The 21,741-nt window shown below is 41.7% G+C and overlaps 1 protein-coding gene across 11 annotated transcripts in view; it reads left to right on the top strand.

Moving 5' to 3' along the window:
* AGAP1 (ArfGAP with GTPase domain, ankyrin repeat and PH domain 1) overlaps nt 1-21,741 on the top strand; it is a 352,881-nt gene that overhangs the window by 101,337 nt on the left and 229,803 nt on the right. For 6 of the 11 annotated variants that reach the window (XM_084524027.1, XM_084524019.1, XM_084524028.1 and 3 more), the window contains exons 3-4: nt 4,208-4,295; nt 20,292-20,377. In XM_084524027.1, coding sequence (XP_084380153.1) covers nt 4,208-4,295; nt 20,292-20,377 — 174 coding nt within the window. Of the gene's footprint in view, nt 1-4,207; nt 4,296-5,021; nt 5,034-20,291; nt 20,378-21,741 lie in introns of all 11 variants that reach the window. The other 5 variants (XM_084524026.1, XM_084524024.1, XM_084524025.1 and 2 more) reach the window with 1 other exon arrangement.

Raw genomic sequence — 21,741 nt, 5'->3', positions numbered from 1 at the left:
GTCAGTGGGTAGCTCAGAAGTGATTCGAAGTACAAATTCAGGAACTTCTCTGCTAAGAAGCAGTTGGCCATTCTGACCCAGAAAATCAGTCCTGCTTTATCTTTCAAACTCCAACACTTCTTGTGTTTTATATTGAAAACAGCTTATGAACATGAATAAAAAGAGAAAGAAAGGAAATGCACTGCCTTTCTTGGAGGCTTATGCGTGACCTACGTGGCAGTGGTTTTAATAATGAAACTTATTGGGAAGAAGGCTGTAGGTCTGCTACATACATGAGGTGGCTTCTCAATTGAAATACACATTTTGTTCATCCCAATCACTGTTTTCTGCATCAGTTTGTAGCATCCTGTGTCATGGTGCTCTTCTGGCCAGGCAGACGTGTCTTTCTGGGTGCCTGTGAGGAGGAGCATGCTGGCAAACCTCCAGTGCTGTAAGATGTCCTGTGCTGGCATGGCCTTTGGGATGTTTGAGGGAAAACACCAAACTGAGTTGTATTCTGAAATCTCTGAATGTCCTATAAATATTTGGGGTCTGGCTAATGACAGTACCACTTCTAGCCCCAGGCCAAGGACCCAGCAGCTCCCTCTCACTGCGGCCTGAGCTGTTGCTTTTCTGGTCCTGGCAGTTTTTCCCTCTGACTAGTTAAGTTTTTGGCACCAGTGCAATATAAAATGGCATTCGTTTGTGCACAGGCGGGACTACAGTCACTTGTAAATGAAGGTTTAAATACCTGCTGGGAGTTTCTGTGCCTGTGGTTGTACCTCATGACATAATGGCTTTGTTCATAGGTGGTGTTGCTGCATTGGCTACAAAGTAGGTCAGAAATTGCATCAGTGATGTTTCCAAAGTTACAGAGTTTTGGTTGTAAAGTGACAACACAAAATGTTCTCCTCTCTTGTTATTTTCCTAGTGAAAACACGCGAAGTTCGCTTGCTTCCCAGTTTTTCAGAAAGTGTGTTACTCATAAAGGGCCTTGGCCAGGCTGTTTATCTGCAGGGGAGACAGCTGAAATGGCATCTCCAATCTCCTGATCCAGAGATAGGAGTTCTGGTTTTCTTGCTATTCTTGGTGTAGACAATCATTATGCAGGGCTGGTGCGGAAGGACGTGGGGAAGCTTGCCTTGGGACCGTGCCGATCTGCTGCTCCAGTGAGTATCGCGTGCTGGTTAGCTGCTTGCTGAAGGTACAACAACTAGCGAGCACCTCTATCTCTTTATCAATAAACACTAATCCCTTCAGCGTAGCTTTTTCGGAGTAGATTGCCCAGGGGGACTTAAATGATGTGTGTACCCAAAATCTTGATTTGCTCCAATCAAGAGACCTCCTTTCTAGACTCAAAACCTTTCATGTCAGCCGGTGAGCGTGGGCATCTTGCAGGCCGTCGTTGCCTTGCATGTCTGACCTGCTTGTGAAGCCAAGCATGTAGAGCAGATTAATGGTTTAAGAGGATTGAAGTATCAGCTGTATCCTTTCATTGCTGCTGTTTGTCTTCCTACGTGGTGAGGCTTATCAGGTAGATGAAGTTGCACACCTGTGGAAGCTACCTGCTTCACAAGATGGAGTTTTGCAACTCCACAGAAAAGAACAAGTGACTAGTAAAAACTTGTAGGGAGAAGGCTGTCTCCAGAAAAAAAGACGCTCCTAGTGAGGAGCCTTGCTACAGCCAGGATTTAAGCCAGCCTGAGAGATAAACTTCAATGAATATTTAGTTTTTTAGCATTTATACATGCATGGAGTAAATCTTAGATGATTTCTGAATCTCAGTGGTGCAGCTGTGCTTATAATTTACAGCTCACTGGAATAAGTTACTTGTTCCTTAGCCCTGAAGGGGAAGGCAGGTCTGGTCAGTGCTGTTGTCATGGCCAGCCCTGAGCAAAGCTCTGCTGTGTTTCCAGAGCCGAGTCCCATGGAAGTGCTGGCTGAGAACACAAGGTTCAGTCATCTGTGCAGGTGGTGTTTGCGTCTGCCACATATCTTGCACTGACCCTTAGATGCTGACATTTTGGTGTAAGCTTCACTTGGAGGGCGGTGAGGCCCTGTCCCAGGCTGCCCAGAGAAGCTGTGGGTGCCCCATCCCTGGAGGTGTTGAAGGCCAGGCTGGATGGGGCCTTGGCCAACCTCATCTGGTGGGAGGTGTCCCTGCCTATGGAACGAGATGGGCTTTAAGGGCCCTTCCAACCCGAGCTGTTCTGTGATTATATGCTAGCATGGCTTGTAATTGCCTAGATGTAAATTAAATTAAAAGCTTCCAGCACAGTGGGTTAAGCACTCATGAAAGTCAACTCAAAGCCCAGTAAGCAGCTATCTGGTGTATGGCTGCTAGGGCTCTGGTGTCCTTTTTGATCTTGTATGACTTCTCTGGTAGCAGCTACACTTGCAGTGGGTTTCTTGTGTTGTGTTGAGATTATTTTTTTTTTTAGTTCTACCTGTATTCTGTCTGTTTGAGCACTCTCCCACTAACCCGCATAGAGGAAGAGCAAAGCTTCCTGTAGTATTAGGTCAGAATGGGATCTGGAGTTTCTTTTCCCTGCTTTGCACCCTCAAGTTATGCCACGTGGTGTTCTTGTTTCCTGATACTTCTGAAATCTGTTGGTGTTCTTGGTTCTTCTCCTTTCACTGTAGCCCACGCTATTCATTGCACTTAAAGCTTATGCTATCACAGGGGTACAAGGGAGATGCAGCACTGCCTTCCCTTTGCTCCTTGCCTAACTTGGGCTTTGGCTGAGCCCTTCTTGCATGCCAGCTGTAGGGAGAAGGCGGGCATCCTCCAGGTGCTGTTGTATTTGTCTTAATTGCGGGCTGTTCATAGTTGTAAAGAATAAATTGGTTTTTGCTGCCCCTCCCAACCTACTGACTCTAAAACTGTCATCACAGGTGACACCACTCTGTTGGTTTAAGCAACTTTTTAATAAGGAGGATAGCTTCTCACCACTTAGGATTAAGAAAGTGGAATAGGGACTGTGCATTAATGTGGAACTTGTTCCTCCGGCCTCTGTTTGGCAGCCTTAAGCCAGCCAGCTGAGAGTTCATCCTATCTCTGGGGAGCTTCTGTTCCTAACCTCTTGGTTAGGGTCAAGATAGACATGTACAACAGAGCAGGGTTCGGTTTGTTTAGAAGAGGAAGCCAGTTCCCATCTCATCCCTAGTAACTGAGGAAGTGCTGTGTCTGCAGAGCCCTGTTCACAGGGAGATCTGAATAACTGAGTGACTCCTGAGCAGGAAAGCAAGATGTATAATTGAAACGTACAGGTGTGTTCTCCAGGCCCATGTGGCCCTCTTAACCATGCAGGGCAGGCAGCCAGGCTTGGATCTGGCTGCGTGTGTCACTCACTTCACTGTGGGCTGACTGGCTTAGGGCCGTAGCAGCAGGAATTGTTTTGTCTGCTAGCGCGGATCTGCATCAGGAAGGGGCAGGCTGGTTTGGGACTGTGGGAGTACTGCAGGAGGACTTGCATCACACCCCTTCTGAAAGAGCAAGAGTCACAGCTAATCTTTGGCATTTGAGCACCTCGAGGAAGAAAACTGTTTGTCGTTGAGCTATGTTCTACCACTTCTGCTTGTCCTTTAAAAGCAATTGTGAGAAAACCAGCTTAAAAAAAATGGTTTAAGATTGTGTGCTTACATTTGTTTGTCATCCGTTCCAGAGAAGGTGTTTGAGCATGGACAGTTTGACTTGTAAGCTTGTTGGAAAGTTCAGCTGGTGAAGTAAGGACTTCAGTAAGTCCTGGTAGACATGCCCAAATCTGTATTTCTATAGCCATAACTATCTGCTTCTCTGTAGCCATATAGATCATGCTTAAATAGAGAGTCAGCGTGAATCACATGGATGGATGGTCTGTAGAGGTATTTCACAGTACTAGGATTTTAAAGCTTCTTTACATTTTCAGTACAGCAGTGCAAACCTTTCTCCAAGTTTCAGCTTTCTTCCTTGAAACCTATACATTGCCTCGTATTCCCACCTGGCATTAGTTAATGGCAAGAAGAGTAAAGGAAGGCTACATATCTGTTTTATGCTATATCATTTATATTTTCTGTTGCAGCCTTAGCTTTTTGGCAGATGATTTAGCTGTTGACATATTTTGAGGTGCTCCTGTGGCATGGGCTTTTTCCTCAAGTCAGAGAAATTATTTGTGTGTTAAGATCTTGCTTGAATATACTGTTTTTTTATGGGAATTAATTGCAGTTTAACTTTTTTCCTTTTTTCCAGGGGATTGTGGGTAACCTAGCTAGTGGCAAGTCTGCACTTGTACACCGGTATCTGACTGGCACATATGTCCAAGAAGAATCACCTGAAGGTATGTGGATATGCAAATTTCTTTATTTTTCCCCACAGACCACATCTTTATTAATTTTTAATCATGCAGTTAAACGAATTGGTAAAGAATCCTATTTGTTCTTTCCAATGTTCATGGACAGTTGTTCTTTAACATTTTCCAGACTGAGATAGGTACATGTGATAAGTGTAATTTTACCCTTTGCATAACTTCTTGGCATCCTTAAATGGTTTTTCATCCCTTGTTTGTCCATAAGAGAAACTTATAGCCATTTATAGAAAAGAGTTCATTACCCTCAGTGCAGTTGCTTTCAGCTGGGCTGTAGAAAGACAGAATTGTTTTATCTGGTACTGGATTACCAGATTTTTGCAGAATTGGGCCCTTCAGCTTGTCATGTTGGAAAAGTAAAATAAATAAAAACAAACCTCACAAGCTAAACCAAAGATCTAAGTTGTTCTTTGTTTAATATATTAAATCTTTGGTCTTGAAATTTAAAAAAGGAAGAAAAACAAAACCTGTTCTGATGCCACAGAAAATTAATGTATACCTGGAAAGATTTTAGTGTTTAACAATAATCCAAGTCTAGCTTGAAATCATGAATATCGTAGTACCTTACAGAAGCGTGTTTTACACTAAATACTTTTTTTGATTTCTTTATTTATTCTCCTTATGAACTTTTAAATCCAACTCTGAGACACTGAATTTCTGGTTCCTTCTTTTCCTTACTGGCTGTTCCATTCTTTGCAGATATGGATGCAGGTAACTATACATTGTCTTCATGGCAGCTCTTGTTTTGAAGAGGCAGAAGGCGGTTTTTGTACTGTAGCGTTTTCCCCTTGTTCTGTGTATCATCTTGATTTGTTTCCTTTTGATTTCAAGTCTTTAGTACATCTCACTGTTTTTGTCCCTTGCTGTAGTTGTCTTTTCAGCAGTAGTAGGTAGCTTCATGCATCTCTGATAACATTTGTTTTGAATTAACTCCTACCAAAGGAAGCTGTTAAGCATTTTACCTGACTTTCTAACAGTCTTTAATTGTAGTTAAAATGGGAGGAGAAGGAAAGGGAGGGATTGCCATGGCTGCTCCTGCATAATTGTAATACCAGTTTATAACCTTGCTTTATGTGGTTTCGCTTCTTTGTAGCTAGGACTGAGGGGGTGATAACTCAGCCTAGCAACAAAATTGCATGTAGATGACATTTATGTTTGCAGCTTCTGGGTGCTGATAGCGGGAAATAGTTATGCAGCATGTAGATCCACAGAACACAAGTGTTAAGAAAATAACGAGCATCTCTGCTGATTTTGTTCCTCATTTGATGAACAGAAGATATTTTTTCTTGCGAAATTTAAACATACTGATTATTTACAGGGTTAATACTACTCTTCTCCTAAACTATGAATATTTTAGATGGTGTTCCTTGAGAGTGTTGCCATCTGTCCTCTTTGTCTTCAAGGATTTTTATTTACAGTGCTTGAGTGACGTTCAGACTGTTTTCCCCGAAAGGATTAGATTTCAAAAGCAGTGTCAAATCATTTCTTTGCACATAAGTGTAGCTGACAAGCCTCACTAATGACACCATTCCATCTCATTAACGGTAGGAAAACTGAAATAATTAAGAGCTCTAATTCACCTCGTATGCAACACAGTCAAGATTTCTAATCAAGTTAGTATTAAGGAAATTCAACCCGTATAGTTTCTCTCGAGTAAATATCTACTGAAATTGTTTGTTAGTGTTTTATTTCCTTTTGTAACCAATCGAAGTCCAACCACTGTCACTGGGTGTAAAAGGCAGCATCAGTGTGGAGGGTTCTGCTGCGTTGCAGTGTGGGCCCAAGGATTTTTACATTCTGCATGGGAACGGAGCATTAGATAAATCAATGCAGTTCTGCCCTTTGTCCTTTTCTGAGGTCTTTTAAATGTGCTGGTTTCTTGAGTTGGATAAAGGACTTTTTCTATATGAAGCATTAAGGTCTCAGCTGCTTGACTAGTTATGAAGAGAAGTTTATTAACTGAATGGCTTACTAGCAGCAAAATTTATCAGGCATCGTGTAAGTGGTATCTAATTGGTAGAATGATTGATGCATACTTCATGTGCAAACGGTGATTACAACCAGGGACCACTTTCTGCTATCCTTTGCCTTTTAAATTGCTACAATTACCATGAAACCTGCCCTAAATTAGACGAGTACCAGATCTCTTTTAGGCCTTTAAGGTAGCTTCAGCATTCCAGTAAATGAATGTTCAGTCTATAAAGATGGTTTCATGTTTCCCTCAGCTCTTTTAAGATGAGGCTTTCTTCTTTTTTTTTTTTTTTTTTTGTCCCAAACCTTTCCCCCCCACACTCCTCACCAAGAGGAAGAATCATATAACATTAAAGCATAGAGCAGTTTTCTCTCAATGTTTGACCCAATTTTATTCTCTACTATAACTTGTAAACCTTTGGATCCTTGGAGTAAATATTACCCGGAGAGAAAATTGACTTTTAGACTCTTCTTATGCATATTTACAATGCGCGTAGTTACATTCCTGTGTGACAGGTTTTTAAATCAGTTGTATTTTGATGTAAGAAAACAAGTGATGTATATCCTTATAACAAGTTGAAATTACAGTAGTTTGGGATGTACATTTCTTTCCCTATAATGATACAGCAAGAAAATTATTGGAAGTAGAGTATTTATCAGTGATTTGTGGTCTTTTTGGAACATTCCAAGCTGTTGGAAAAAAACTACTGTGCAACTTTTTTTTTTTTTTACATAGTTGAAACAACTGTAAGAGAGCTACAAATAAGATGTGTGCAACCTAATGTTTTCTTTTCATTTCTTTAAAACTTGATCCTACCTCTAGAGACATAATGAAACGTGTGTTTGCAATTTGAAACAAATTTGTAGACCAAGGTGAATTAAACTTTGTTGGAATACTGTGTATCAGGGTTATTTGGTACTGGTTGGGTTTTTCTTTCATAAAAAGCCACAGAGGCATGGAATGTGACTTAAAGACCCTGGCAGATCTCTTGTATGCCTGTGAGTGCTGTAATTCATGTGATGGTTATTTCAGTATTCTTTCCGATACGCTTAAAAAAGCAGAAAACGAAGTTCTGATCGTGTACTTTGGACAAAAGTATCTCCCCCAGGATGGAAAGAAACAAGGTTTTTCTCTCCCACCTTATTGCCCAAGTAATGTAAAATACTAAAACAGATGAATGTGAACATGAATTGCTGAACCTGTCCAGCAGTTTATGAAAATATCTTTAATTTACAAAAACAAAAATTTGTTATGAAAGATGGGTACATGAGTTTGCATTAACACAATCCCCTTAAAATAGAAAATAACAGAATAATTAAAATGAGAGTTGGGAAGAAAGCTTCCTTGTGGAGGAAGCAGTAAGATTTAAGATTGTGGTACCTTTGGGTAGGCAGTAAAACATAAGGTAGAAAACCAAAGCAGTAGGTACAACTACTGCTGTGGTTTTATTTGTGGTAAGCTTTGAAAAATCTTTATAGCTGCACATCTCCAGTGTAAAGTATGCTTATGAGACTGGCTTAAAAGTAATGTAAAGCATTAACTTCTCTCCTGACATTGAAAATTACCTTATTTGCTGCTGGTTTTCTGAGAATTAGTGATTAGTGTCAATTTGCTCTAGAATGTCAATTTGCTTTAGAATGAGGGGGCGTATATTTTAAGTTAACTAAATTTGTGGATATAGTTAAGATTCCTTTTTCCTGGAAGAGTGAAATGTTTTTGTGTTCTCAGCTGCATATAAAGCTCATCTAACGCCTTGCCTCCAGAGGGCAAATAACTGCTGCAGTCAGTGGAAACTTTATGTACCTGTGTCTGGAAGAAGGTAGAGTAGAAATTAAAATGTCAGATGTCTCTGCTGTACTTGCTAGGCTGTTGGTGCCTAGGCCTCCTGTGCAGTACGCAGTGCAAAGGAGAGGCTTGGGAAGCTCTCCGAGTTACTCCAGCCACTACTTCAGCAGAGTCTAACTCTCCAAGGAAGATTGGACGTGACTACTTATAAATTTAAGCTGCTTGTGTTCAACATCCCCTTATGAGATATTTGTCTGACCAAAGAATATTATAAAACACGTATACAGAGAATTGAAGTATAATCTGTTAATCTAGGTAACCTTCCCATTTACGTCATTCATGGAAAAGATCTAATGCTTGAGTTGCTCATCTCTGTGATAGAAGCAATGGTGGAGCTTGTTCCCCTAGTGAGGGGAGGGAGATGATGCTTCTTGGTTTGCAGTTGTGTTAAACTAAGTGGACAGACAAGGCTGTTTTCATGGTCTTCATACCTTAAAGTGCTGGGAGATTTAGTAGAGGTAGAGATCACAGATGGGAAGTTAAGCTGCTCCTTGGTGCTCGCTGCCACCCCTACTCTGGCCTGGGGCCTTCCCTGTGTGGCCACATCCACCCGCTGTGCCCAGGCTCCTTTTTGCAGCCTGCAACACGGAGACCTGCCCCACCAGGGGACCCATGGGCTGCAGGGGAACAGCCTGCTCCACCGGGGGCCTCTCTCCTGCCCTCCTTCTGCACACCAACCTCGCAGGCTGGAGCTGGCTCTGCTTGCACATGGGGCACAGAGGCCTCCCTGTAGCTTCCATCACCAAAACCTCCCCACGTAACCATAATCCAGTAGGCTAAAAATGTGATTGTTTCTTCTGTGAACGATTAAGCTCCTAAATTGAAAAATCTGTTCACAGAAGTTGTTAGTGATTTTTATCTGGCTAACGTTTTTCAAATATGTAGGAATCTATAGTCTGTATCTACTAAACAACCAAATATATATTTCTTGTATAAAAGGAGGGGATCTGTCCCAGACTAAGCCATGTGTTCTGTTCCTGGTGAGCAAGCCAACTGAAATATAAACGTGAAGTAGTAAAATTTGTCTTTTGAAATATGTGTGTATGTGCTTTTCTTGAAGACTAACTTCATGCTTTTTCACTTGTAGTTTCCTGGAATTCCATAAAATCATCCTCGTATTTGTAGCTTATACACATAGCTTATGCCGTGAGACCTGGTGAGAGTTCCCAGTGCGTTTAAGTTCAAAATAACATCCTTTAGAATCCAACTCCTCACAAGGAGCTGGATGTTGCATCCATTAAAACACCTGCACCACAAAACAAAACCATGGGGGAGCTGCAGTTTTTCACATTGTGTTTGAATCCTTGATGCAATGTTTGACGGGCTTTTGGGGCAGCTGCAGCTGTGGAGTGCTCTCTTCATCTGTGGAAGCGCCAACTGAGGCTGCGTGCAGAAGGCACTGATAACATTAGACATGGGTTTCAGAGTGATCTCCTCTCTTAGTTATTTGTCCGCTATCTCATTATTACAGTATCAGCTAATTATTTTTATTTGGCACTTTGCACTGACATCCAGATACCAAGTAACACTTGTCTTTTTTGATCACTTTAAAGTGTTGCTGCAGTTGGCTCTCCTGGGCTTTGGGAGCCTTTCAGGCTTAGCATAAAAGAGCGTGTTTATGTATTCCGAAATCTCCATTCTGCATCCTATCTTCCTCTCTTTCCCTCTCCTCGTCCCCTGGAGACGAGCTGTGTGGTTCAGCAAACCCTTTGAAAACCTCTCTGTTCCAGCGGGCAAGTCAATGGCTGTTTTAAGTGTTGCGCAAATAAGGAAGAGTTATTTAAGGGAGAGGTTAGTATTTGCTCTTTTCCCAAGGAGAAGATGCTGGAGACGCAATTTCCTCAATGGGACTTCCTTTCTAGGTTGCGTGCCTTGAGGACAGAGTGATCTTTAATGTCTTGAACGCACTGCAACATGAATAGTCCGAGATTTTGATGACTTAAGTCTGTAGGATTGGTTGCCCTTCTTATAAAAAAGGCTCCTCAGAAGGTTCCATCCCAGGTAAAAACTGGGATTTAGGTTTATAGCTGTTGTAACTTCGGACTCTTAACAGTAGTAAATGACTTCTAAGTCCCCAGTGTTCTTCGTTTTGTACTGCTGTTGAATCAGAATTCAGCTTGGAGTGGCTGTAGATGGAAGAAAGGCCTGTTTTTCCTTATCTCTTTCAAATTTTAATTCTGGATTTATTTTAAAATCACAGCCCAACATTTAGCTCTCAGTCTTGAAGCAAAACATAAACATGTTATTGAATTTATTATTTTTTTTTAATGTTTTGAATTGTTTTTCTTTGACTTAGCTTTTTGTTGTTTTGGGGAACAGTACCAGAAAGTAAGGCAAGTTCCCTGACTGGATTCATACTATGCCTAAATCTCAACAAACTGGAATTTGCTGCTACAGCAGGCTGTCACTAGTGTTTTCTTGCACATTTCAGGAATTGTAAAGGCCTTCCACCTTGCAGGATAGCAAGATTATATCTTGACAGCCTGTTATCTACAATGACAATTTTTAAAACCTTCCAGTTATATTTGTGGGGCTGTCACTTGGTATTAGGTAGGAGCATCTGAAAAACTTGTGGTTTATTTCATGTGGAAAGAGAACACACTAAAATACAACATATAGATGGAAAACATTTCCTCTTACCTATAAGATAAATAGTATACTATTATATAACAATTGTGTTCTCATATATGATTTAGAATATTGTGGGACACAGTTAAACAAACACAAGAAACCCTAAACCTGAGATGATGGTAGCTGATTTGGTGATTTTTCCTTAGTAGATCTCACCATTTTTTTTGGTTTGTGTTCTGATAGGTAGTAGCATAATTGCACCTGGATAACTCCAGTGTTCAATTCAGGGCTACTATTTGCAATGTAATACTGTAATGAAAGGACAGATATCAAAGAAGTTGGCTATAACCTAAGTATAAAAACCCAAGGAATATTTAAACAAAAAGCAATCAAACAAAAGCCAGAAATCTGCTTCTTTGCTTGTAAGAGCTTTAGGCTTATCTTGGTTATGCAGCTGAGGGTTTGTCATGTGTTAATATCTTTGAAATCACATTGGAAGCTTGTAAAGTTCAACCTGCGTAGAGAAATTTTGAGCGGATGCTGTCAGGGGACAGTTTGTTAGCTTGAAAGGTAGAAGCTGAGTAAACAGGCTGGTGTCTGAAAGATGAACTGTGTGATAAAGCAATTTATTTTTTAAGGAATTGCAGTAAAGAAGAGCCATGCTATTTCCAGTCATGCAGCTAAAGATGTAAAGAACTTTGTTTGGAAAGTGGTATTTTTGTGTGTAGACTCTTAAAGCAAACAAACAAACAAAAACCAAATACTTGGCCGATGGCAACAGGTAGGTAGGAGTGTACTAAAGTAGCATCACATCCTGCCCAAAGAAGTTGATTGCTGCTTTTTGTTGTTTGTCTCCAGCTGGCTTGAAAAAAATAAATGTTTAAAATTAGACTTGCAGCATACGTGCAATTAGTGGGTGTGATATGTTCAAGCATCTGTCTGCACCTGCTGTCAATAAAATAAACCAGAAAAGTCAACAGCAAGTGAAAAAGGCAATCAGGAATGCCAGGCTTCCTATTTTATGAGTAGAAATGGGACTTTAATGTAATCCTAGGCCCTATGAAAGTACAAATACCTTTTTTTTGCTTTACATTTTAGTATTTAATTTGTTATAGCTCTTAAAGTACCTCAGCGTGTTTACCTGAAGGGTTCTGCTGTCTGATAAAGCTTGAACAGCCGCCACCCATGGCTCTGCCTTGCTGTGCGAAGTTCAGAGATTATGGTGCTGGAAGGAATGTTAAATACAAGTCACAGAAGCAGCAGCGCAGGAAGTGCTGCAGAAAGTCAGTCTAAAAGCTATTTCAAGCTGTAATCACAGGATTCAGCATACAGAGAAAGTCGTGCAGGTGTTGTGATAGAGGGGGTGCTGCTGAGAGAGGTCTCCTGGTGCTTGGGAGGTGGAGGCAGACTCGGGATCTGGGGGACTCTTGGAGGAGGGAGATTCTTGCAGGTTCCTGCTGTTTGTTTTCCCTCGTTAAACTGTCAAAGATATCTTCTCACTTGAGAGAATTATGAGAAAGGGCATACTTAACACATAAAATGTTACTCAGCTTCTATTTGCTCAGTGTCAAAATTTTCCTATGTTTGTGCAGTAAATGGATAAAAATGTGGTACTTCGTCACGTCAGCTTGATGGCTGTCTGATACCTTGCTAGTGCAGTAATTTCCAAGGTCTGAGTGCTCACTTGCAAGGCACAGGCCTTTACCACTTAGAAGAGAATAATTCAGAGTTCTGCATATTCAAGCTAGAACCTTGGACAGTTAAAATCTCAAGCCTATTTATTACATATAAAAATCTCACATGGGTTAATATGCCTGTCTTAGGGGGAAGGATTCTTTACTTTTAGACCATAGGTCCCAGGGCTTATACCTCAAGTTTCGGTGAGCCGCGAGTAGAACATTGTCATCTTCCATACTTTTGCCTGTTTACCTGGGGTCATAATAAAACAGGAACTGAAAAAAGCACCAGGTCTTTCCCTTACTGTAGAATGGAATCTGCAGGTGATTCCTCAGCAGGAGCACTCAAGTCTTCTCTTTTCCTGGTCTGTTCTCTTCAAGTAACCTCAGTTCACTCAGGTTTTTTTTTGCCTTACTGTTTATTCTTACTGTTTATTTTCTTGGTTGTTAACTTTTTTTTTTTTTTTTTTTTTTGCAAGTGCTTGTGAGCTCTATTCCTTTGCTCCTTTCCTCCCTCACAGTGCGCTACCCAGAGCACTACGAGGAGTTGTGGCTGAGGTTTTTTAAGCTCCTGGCTGGAACAAGCTTCCTGCCAGCAGCACACAGTAACTCCCACCTGCTCTTCCGCAGTGCCGGTGGCTTGCTGTCCTACCCATCTTGCTGCAGTTGGTTGTTTCTGCTCAGGTGGAGAACTGCGTTTGTCCCTATGATGTGGCTTTTATTTTCTTTCCACGCAGTTTTTCTAACTCGTTACAGCTGTGTTGAAGTATGGTCCAATTTTCTAATACGGTTGCAGTCCCTCACAGAATCACATTTTTTACTAACTTATTATCTTGTTACTTCCATATTCCAGGTTATCAATAAAAATACTTTCACGAAGCTTAAAACTCCTGCAGAAGCTTTTCTGTGTCATTTGATGAGTACCAAGTATGGCTTACTCCTACTGCTGCACTCAAATTACTGCTTTCATTGCGGCTGGGCTTCTCTAACTGCATTGCAAGCAATATTCCACTGACTGTCAGAAGCTTTATAGGGGAAATATATCATGCACTGCTCCTCTGCAAGCCTGTTTCCAGATAAAGAAAGAACCTTAACTGTTCATAGGCTTTTTCCCCCCACAGTTATCTTGGTAGTTAATTCATTCTTTTGTTCTCCTTCTGTCTGAAGAATAATACTGGGTGGGAATCCCAGCCGGTTTGCTGTGCTTGTAGCTTCTTTTTCTTTTGCCAGGTTCCTCTAACGGAGCAACAATCTGCACTGGAAGTATTCCCTGCACCCAAATTTCTATTAACTGCACTTGTGAGGAATAACGTGGTTGGCTCAAGTAAATGTTCTTCCCGGACTGGGCTGTGAAGCAGCACCATGTTTTGTTTTCTCTCTATAGCCTGGCAACTGTTTGAAGTTAGTGGAAGCAACTACTGAATATTTCCTTCTACTTGGCTGGTTGGCTGAGCTAAGAGTGTGTGGCAGCAGGACATCACCCTGTCAGGGGGCTGTTTCTTGTTTGCTTAATTTGCAGTCCCACTCAGGCAGTTCAGGGCTTCTCTGCTCTGTTAAATTTTTTGCCACGTGGGAGTGAGACTGGCACCTTTGCAGAAATACCATTCAGCATAGGTGTGTCTGTGTGTCCTCCAGATGAACACCCCCCTGTTGTTTTCTATCTAACCGTATTTAAAGGCATCAATTACAGTCTGATTCTGTGCGAGTTGAGTGGTTAATACTTTTCTGAAGTATAAGCTATAATTTTCCTGTATGCCTAAAAGCAGTAGGTCTCCATTCAAATCACCACCAGGTTTTGTGGACCCATCTGATACAGCCTTCTGCAGAAGTACTGCAAATATGTCAGGGAATGCATCTCGAATGGTAGAACATCACTGCAGCTTGCAGCTGCTGCTAAGGTTCCAGCAGTGAAGCCCTCTAAACCTTCTTCCATGGAACTGCAAGAGGAGAGATTAGTGTTTCCGTGGCAGTTTTCATGTAACTATGCAATTATCCACATAACATGGTGATATCATACAACACGTGGTTTGTGCCCATGGGTGTACTTTGCTTTAATAGTAAAAGCGAGCAAAATGGGTTAAAGATCATCAGCAGGAGTTAGAGAAGAATACATCTGCATGGGTCATTACTAATTACTACCTACTAAAAAAATCAGTTCATATTGGTGGGGAGGGAGGTGGTAACGTGCTTCCATCTGAATTACTTCCTCTCCATGGTGAGGTGTGAGGGGGCTGTGGCAGCCGTTCTGTGTGCTTCAGTTACCAGGAGCAAAAAAGATGCCCTGGTGTAAGTAGGGGTATTGCTTCGTACCTCAAGGAGAATGCTCATATTCTAGCACAGGAATTGATCCATGCATTTCCTACAATGCAGCGTAAATCTACATTTCAGGATAAGCAGATGGTGAGTTTTGAAAAGCCCAGACTAGGTTGCTTTGGGTTTGTTGTTTTTTCCCCCGTGCACTTTTCTGGAAAGCTAGTGCCGTTAACTGCTTGTGGCTAAGTCTTCTGTGAAAGTGGTGGTTCCCCAATCTTTGTGCTTACATGGTTTATACGCTCAACCCAGCTCAACCACAATTTGGTTTAAGTATTTTCTAGCACAGTTTTTGGTGTTAGGGGAATACCCAAAAGCTGACTTTAAGTGTGGCTGAATAATAGTTTGTGATGGCTTCTCAGCTGCTGACCCAAATTGACATCAAGCACAGAGCACATCTAGATATGGGTGAAAATTAATTTCAGTGCTTTTTGTATGCTTTGCTTCCTTAATGTGATTTACTGGGAGATGCTGAGGGGGGAAAAAAGATATTTCATTGAAATCCAACTTCCAAGTAACATTGTGAGATGCTAGCATTGATTTACTGGACTGCTGAAGTATTTTTTCTTAGTTGCAGAAGATCTTGTGAGAATTTTATTTCTGAGCTTAATGAAAAACGTTCATATATGTATTTGGTCCTAAGATGATGGATGTATGAAGAAAGGGAATAAATGACTTCTGAACGCATTTTCCTGAAAAGGAGTCAATTCTCAACATGGTCTTCTCTACCTTAAGAAAAAAGAGACGGTCTCTGCTTATAACACTTGTCTTACTTGTAACCCCAGTTGTCAAAAATCCACATGTCATAGGAAATACGAAACAGAGGCTTTTACAGCAGATTCAGCCTCATCTTGTGCTCTCCTTTCCAGCCCCTGCCTGCCCTGCCCCCATGTCGTGGTAGGCATTCAGCTGCCGCATGGATTTGTCATATGGCCAGCCCCCCAGATTTATCTTTCTCATACGGCCAAATAACTTCCTCCCCGTGGCAATTTGCTTGAATAAAGGGTCTGGCAAATGAAGTTGAGCCTGGGGATATAGTATGAAAATCAGTGGTTGCTTCAGCGCGCAATTGCTCAGTGAAACAGTTATCAGCTAGATGAAGGGGTGCCCAGGCTTTCCTAACCGGATGAAAACCTTCATCTCAGGAATTCCCTCCGCGACACAAAGATTTCACAATGCAGAGCATCTCTGGTCACAAACATGTGCAGTGCTTAGAATCAGTATTAGTTTTTACTGGAGGACGTGGTTTTTCTCTGCCTGCTGATTCAAGCCACTAACCTTTGTAGAACTGACACGCATAGAAATGAGATTAAGAAGCTTTTGTTGATTCCATCAAGCCGCTGTTCTGACTTGTGCTAGGTCTCCAGCCCTGGCTGCACGTTGCTGATGCACAGCTTTTATTTAGCTTTGCGTGGAACAAAGCTGTATTTCTGTCAGGAGCATTTTGTATGAGGAATCGCACCTAATGCACATACCAGGCTGAGTCTTTTTGTGGGCTGCATCGTAAGCATTGCTCTGTGTCTTCTGGTAGGTATTAGGTGTACTTCATATGGAGAAATAATACTTGCCTTCTGATGTGAAACGCCTGCAGATGAGCCCGTGTGAATGGATACCCATCTTTCCCAGGAAAGCTCAGAATAGTGCAGCACTTCTTAGTGCAGAGTTTCAGAGAGGAAAATAAGCCACGTGCTAAAATCTTACCAAATTGAAACTTCCACACAGTTTCAATGATTTTGATCTCTAAATTTGTTATATTTCATAAAAATCTTTTCCAGCTGTACCTGGCTGTAGAGAGTTATTTAGGTGTTCATGGAAAAGTCTTTTCCATCATTTTAAGGATGGGACTGGGGCTGCGAGTGGGTGCAGTTCAGCTGTTGGTTGGTGTCCTTCGCTCTGCTGTCTTTGTGCTTTGCCGTGCCTGCTGGGGCATGGCAGGAGCGATCATCCTGTCCTTCAGAGCTGTGGTCCGTGCTGCCAGTCTTGTTATTTCTGTGACCTCTTTTGGCAGGTACATATGGGAGCTGCGAAATTTCCTCATTAAAAAGCTGCATGTGTCATAATCGTGATGTGACTAGAACAAAGCTAGTTGCCTCCTTTGGGACTACTTGATGTGTTTCTGAGATTTTCTTTTTTAATTTTGAAGGTCATTTCTTTGTTTTCAGTGTCTTCAGCTTAGATGGTGTCCTGTCACTCCATCATAGCGAAGGATATTAGGCAAATAGAGTGGTATTTTGTAGCCATGGGAGACCTCTTGACTTCCTCCAAAGGCAGTGGTAGTTCGGTATTCCGACTGGCTGATCTGTCAGATTCGTTGTGCCCTGTGGCCCTGTGATGCTTTACAAATTCCAGAGATGCCTTTTACAGAAATCACTAGTGCAGTGCTGTCCATGCAGAAGCATACCGAAACAGCTGCCCTTGCGCTGCTGTGCGCTGTGTTTAGCGTTGGTGTGGCCTCGCGTTGGGTATTGTGTGCAGGTTTAGGCTCCACAATCCAAAGAGGATGTTGGAAGCACCCAGAGGAAAGCACCAAAGCTGGTAGAAGGGCTGGAGGGCACGTCCTGTGAGGAGAGGCTGAGGATACTGGGTTTGTCTGGCCTAGAAAAGAGAAGGCCAAGAGGCGACCTCGCTGCTCCCCACAGCTCACGGAGGGGAGGCACAGAGGGAGGCGCCAGCCTCTGCTCCTTGCAACCCGATGTTGGGACACACGGGGTCCAGGGGAGGCCCAGGCTGGGCATTAGGAAAAAATTCTTTACCATAAGGGTGATGAAGCACTGGCACAGGCTTACTAACGAGGTGGGTGCTGCCCTGGGGCTGTCAGTGTTCAGGAGGCATTTGGGCACTGCCCTCAGTAATGTGCTTTTGCTTAGCCCTGGAGGGGTCAGCCAGCTGGGCCTGACGGTCTCCGTAGGTCCCTTCCAGCTGAACTTCTTCATTCTAGGGCATGGCTTTAAACACTTGGGGTTGGGGGATTTTCAGATTTAAACTATCTATCACGAAATATCTAAATCTAAACAAATGTACTCGAATGAGTTCATGGGGGTATACAAGGAACAGATGAGACTGATGCGTATTCCAGACGATGAGTGTAGTCAGCGTTTAAGGGCAGAGAAATAAGCCACTTAAATCTACTCAAGTTTACTGCATGCTGCTTGACTGCAGTACTGCTCTTCCAGCAAGACAGACCTTATTGAAATGGTACAGTGTGTTAAGATTTGAACTTCATGCTGGAAATAAAAATAAATTATCACACTGAGCTCCAAGCACAGTGTTTTTGGAGAAGGCAAGGAACAGGTATGTTTGTTAAATATGGTACATTTCTCAAAGCTGCTCCCTTAAAATAAATGAATAAAAATTCAGTGACCCTGAAGTGACTCTCACGAACAAATTTCATATCATTGCTCATGTGTGATCCGTATGCATTTTAATGCTAAGTCTATGGATTTTTTTTTTTCAATTTTCTACTTAAGCCTTCTATTTCACCTTGTCTGTAACTTCTTTATGCCTCTGAGGACTGTGTTTGAAGATGCAGTGAGATTTGAAAGGCATCCTATTGACGAGGGGAATAATGAGGTCATTCTTAAATGTGTTCATGGTATTTTGTAATTAGCTGGGTAAACTTTGAGTATTAAAGGAAACAGGAAATGGTAATCATACAGAACTTTCACTCTTTGCTCACATCTGCTGCATTCCCATTGTTACTTAAAGCTTTAAAGTGTCCCTCTGGAGGGCTGTGTATTAAATAATTCATTTTATTTAACTCTTTTTTATGAAGCATATACCATTAATTGATAACAGAGCAATAATGATGTAGTTAATTGAAACTGAGATCCTGAGAGCTGAGGCTAGTTTCTTTTCAAAGTCTTATATTTGGTTTTGATTATTCTTTTCAAGTTCACTAATGGTATATGTTTATCGGCTGCTTGATCTTGGAAGGCAAAATTGAATTATTTTTTTAACGAAGATAATGAAAGCCTGTCCATATGTGCTCTCGTCATTCTGTGCAATTAAACAGTCAGAAATGTGACATTATTAATTGTTGCAAGCTTGGTACTGCTGAGCTGTTCTTCATGGGGTAGATTTAAAAAATGAGAATGTAGGAAAATAAAACAGTACCATTCTTGTGTCTTTTATTAAACTTGAAATGTGTTTAAACATGCTTACATACTGCACATAGCTGAACTCTTGAGTGATCTTGACTTGAAGCTTACTCTGATGGGCTGGGGGAAAGGTGGGTCTAAGCCTGTGCCTTCCTCTAAGGCTAATCATTTCTGTGTGACTGCTTGGAGGATCCGGGTTAGGCTGTACGTGCTGACATGGTTGCTTGAAGAGCCAATTTGTAGAAGAAGTGAGAGCTGTTCAGTCACCCTGCAAGTGTGTAAATGCATTTATTGTGACAGTATTGCAGGTTTTGAAGCAAGCATAGTTGGGAAATGGGGTTCAAATCTGAAAATAGACCTGATAAAAAAAAAAAAAATGGGGGTGAGGAAATAATTTTTATGTTAGTAGGTATGTTTTGTCTTAGTTGTAAGTGGAGATGTGCGATGGCTGGACAGTGTTCAGCGTGGAGGCTTTAGGACCTTTGTGGCATGGTTGGTGAGATGAGAGCCCTCTTGGTTCCCGGAGGGGGATCTGAATGCAAACAAGATGCAGAAGCAGGCCACGCTGTGCTAATCCTGGTTTAGGCTCAGTCATACCAGAACCCCTAAATGTGATTTGTCATTGCCCAAAGGCTGTCAGGAGAAGCAGCAGGATGCCTGAAACATACTTAACCCCAAAGGAAAGTAATCCCAATTCTGCCCTTGGGTCATGCTTGAAGGCCCCATTAGGACAGTGCAGAGGGAAGGCAGCAGTGCAGCTGCCTGCCCTGCCCCAATTTAGTTCCTTGAGCTCAGTGCCAGTTTCTCTTCTCAAGCACTTGGTATTCTTCATTTCAGTAACATGCCCAGGAACAAAATGGGGGTGGCTCTGCTCTTTTTATCTAAATCTCCAAAATAGATCTTTAATTCATCCTGCCAGTTAGGGCACCTCATTCTCTGTTAGTTTAGCACATCTCTACACAGGTACCACCATTGTAGTTTTTTGTCTAACATGTGTCTGGTATTTTCCCCTAACTGTGATTTGTGACTATAGAAGTACCATTTTCATAACATTACGTGTGTGCTGTAAGAACTGGGCTTCTCTTGAGGAAAATCTAAGACCTGCAGCAAAGTATTGTGGTTCTAATACATGAATTATACATCTTTTTGTATCCAGCTATGACATAGTTGCTCTTTGTAGAGATGAATTTCTCATCATTACATAAAACAGACAACTATCTTTTACCTGCATATATCAAAACAAAGTGCATCTACCATGAGAATTAGTGTTTGCAACGAAGTTTTGGCTTTTTTTCCCCACTAGCCTTATTCTTAAAATACGCAACTTAACTTTCTTCAATGATTTCTATGTTAGCGCATAGGAATTGAATTTACTCAATTCAGCAGTTCATGTATTTGTGAAAGATCTTAGATGCACTCTTTCCACAAGCGAAGCCTTTTTCTATGTTGTGTTTTGTTTTACTTTTCCACTTCTGTAATGAGTTACTTTGTGTAACAGGTGGGAGATTCAAGAAAGAGATAGTAGTTGATGGACAAAGCTATCTGCTGCTGATTAGAGATGAAGGGGGCCCTCCAGAGGCACAGGTGAGCATTGCATATTGAGCTTTGTCGGGCTAAAATCACGGTTTCCACTTGTTTTTTGTAAATGTACCTGATAGTTCCTTTAAGAGAACTTGCTATGCTTTGTTCTTTCCTGTGTCTGCTTATCTTTCAGCTGGTAAAATGCTCTCAGGTAATAAATAAATAAATAAAATATTGCATATTTTGAGTATAATATGAAATTATGTTTAAAGGTATAGGCTACCTTCCGTTGAATGCCTAATCATTATGATTCCAGTGACCACAAAACTGCATGTTATATTCTTATGATTTCTTTTGAGCTAGAATCTCTAAATTCTTAAAATACAGATCAGGTAGATGTGTGCACAGTGACAGTCATACTTGTGTATGCATCTGACTTGTGTATGCATCTGCATTCCTTATTGCTTCCATGTCTTCCTCCCTGTGCCGTTGTAAGCCTCAACCTTCCAACTTGCAGCTCACTGTTGAGGTTCTTGGGTTTGCCATGTGGTCTCTGTGTACTGCCACCTCCTAATCCTATAGGAGTCTCATCAGAAGGAAATTGGGTTCGTGTACCTAACACTGCTATGCTATTTAAGTGAAGTGAAGCATTTGCTTATTGCTTAAGCCTGTGAAGGTTGTGCCAGCCTGGCTGCAGGGCAGTGTCCTTGTCTTCAGGCATCCCCTTAGTTTTTCCTCTACCTGTTCTTAGGTGGGCACTAGCGAGGTTTCTCAGGCACTGGCCTGTTCGGTAGCGGATTAGCAGCAGGAGCTGTGCTGTTGCCAAACAGCTGAGTGGGAGCGATGCCAGCGGCGGCAGCTTGGGTTTCAGTGCTCCACTGTTGCTCGTTAGCTGCAGGAGGATGAGAGCATGGGGGAAGGTGGCTGGGCAAAGGAGAAGAGAAAGGAGGTAGGGGAAACGGAGACCAAAAGGGACATCCTGGAAGGAAGTCTGGTTCACACATCTGCAGCCATGTGAGGCATGAGCCTAAATGAAGTTCTCTGTTTTGGTCTGTGAATGACTTGGCTGAAGTACACAACGGTTCTCAGGCCTCACAGCTTAGAGAGCATTCACTCATATAAAAAAAAAAAAAAAAAAAAATGGTAATACTGCAATTATAAAGGTACACACAGCCATCTAAATATTTGTGTACCTGAAGAATTGGTTTTGCAGAGCTCATTTGAACTAACTGCAAACTAATGATCAGGCACTGTTTTGCCTTTGATCCACGCTAGGTAAATTGGGGGTGTTTAATTACTGCTGTGGCTGAGATTGTTCTTCAGAAAAAGAATGAAAGGCCTAAGGTGTTAGTGCTGTTTTGCTTTTCAGAAGACACATTTCACTTGTAAATTCTCTTTGTTGTGTTGTAGGCATAATTTCAAGTTGC

Source organism: Aythya ferina (genome assembly GCF_964211825.1).
Source record: "Aythya ferina genome assembly, chromosome: 6".
NCBI lineage: Eukaryota > Metazoa > Chordata > Aves > Anseriformes > Anatidae > Aythya > Aythya ferina.
This window is presented reverse-complemented; position numbering and strand designations above follow the sequence as displayed.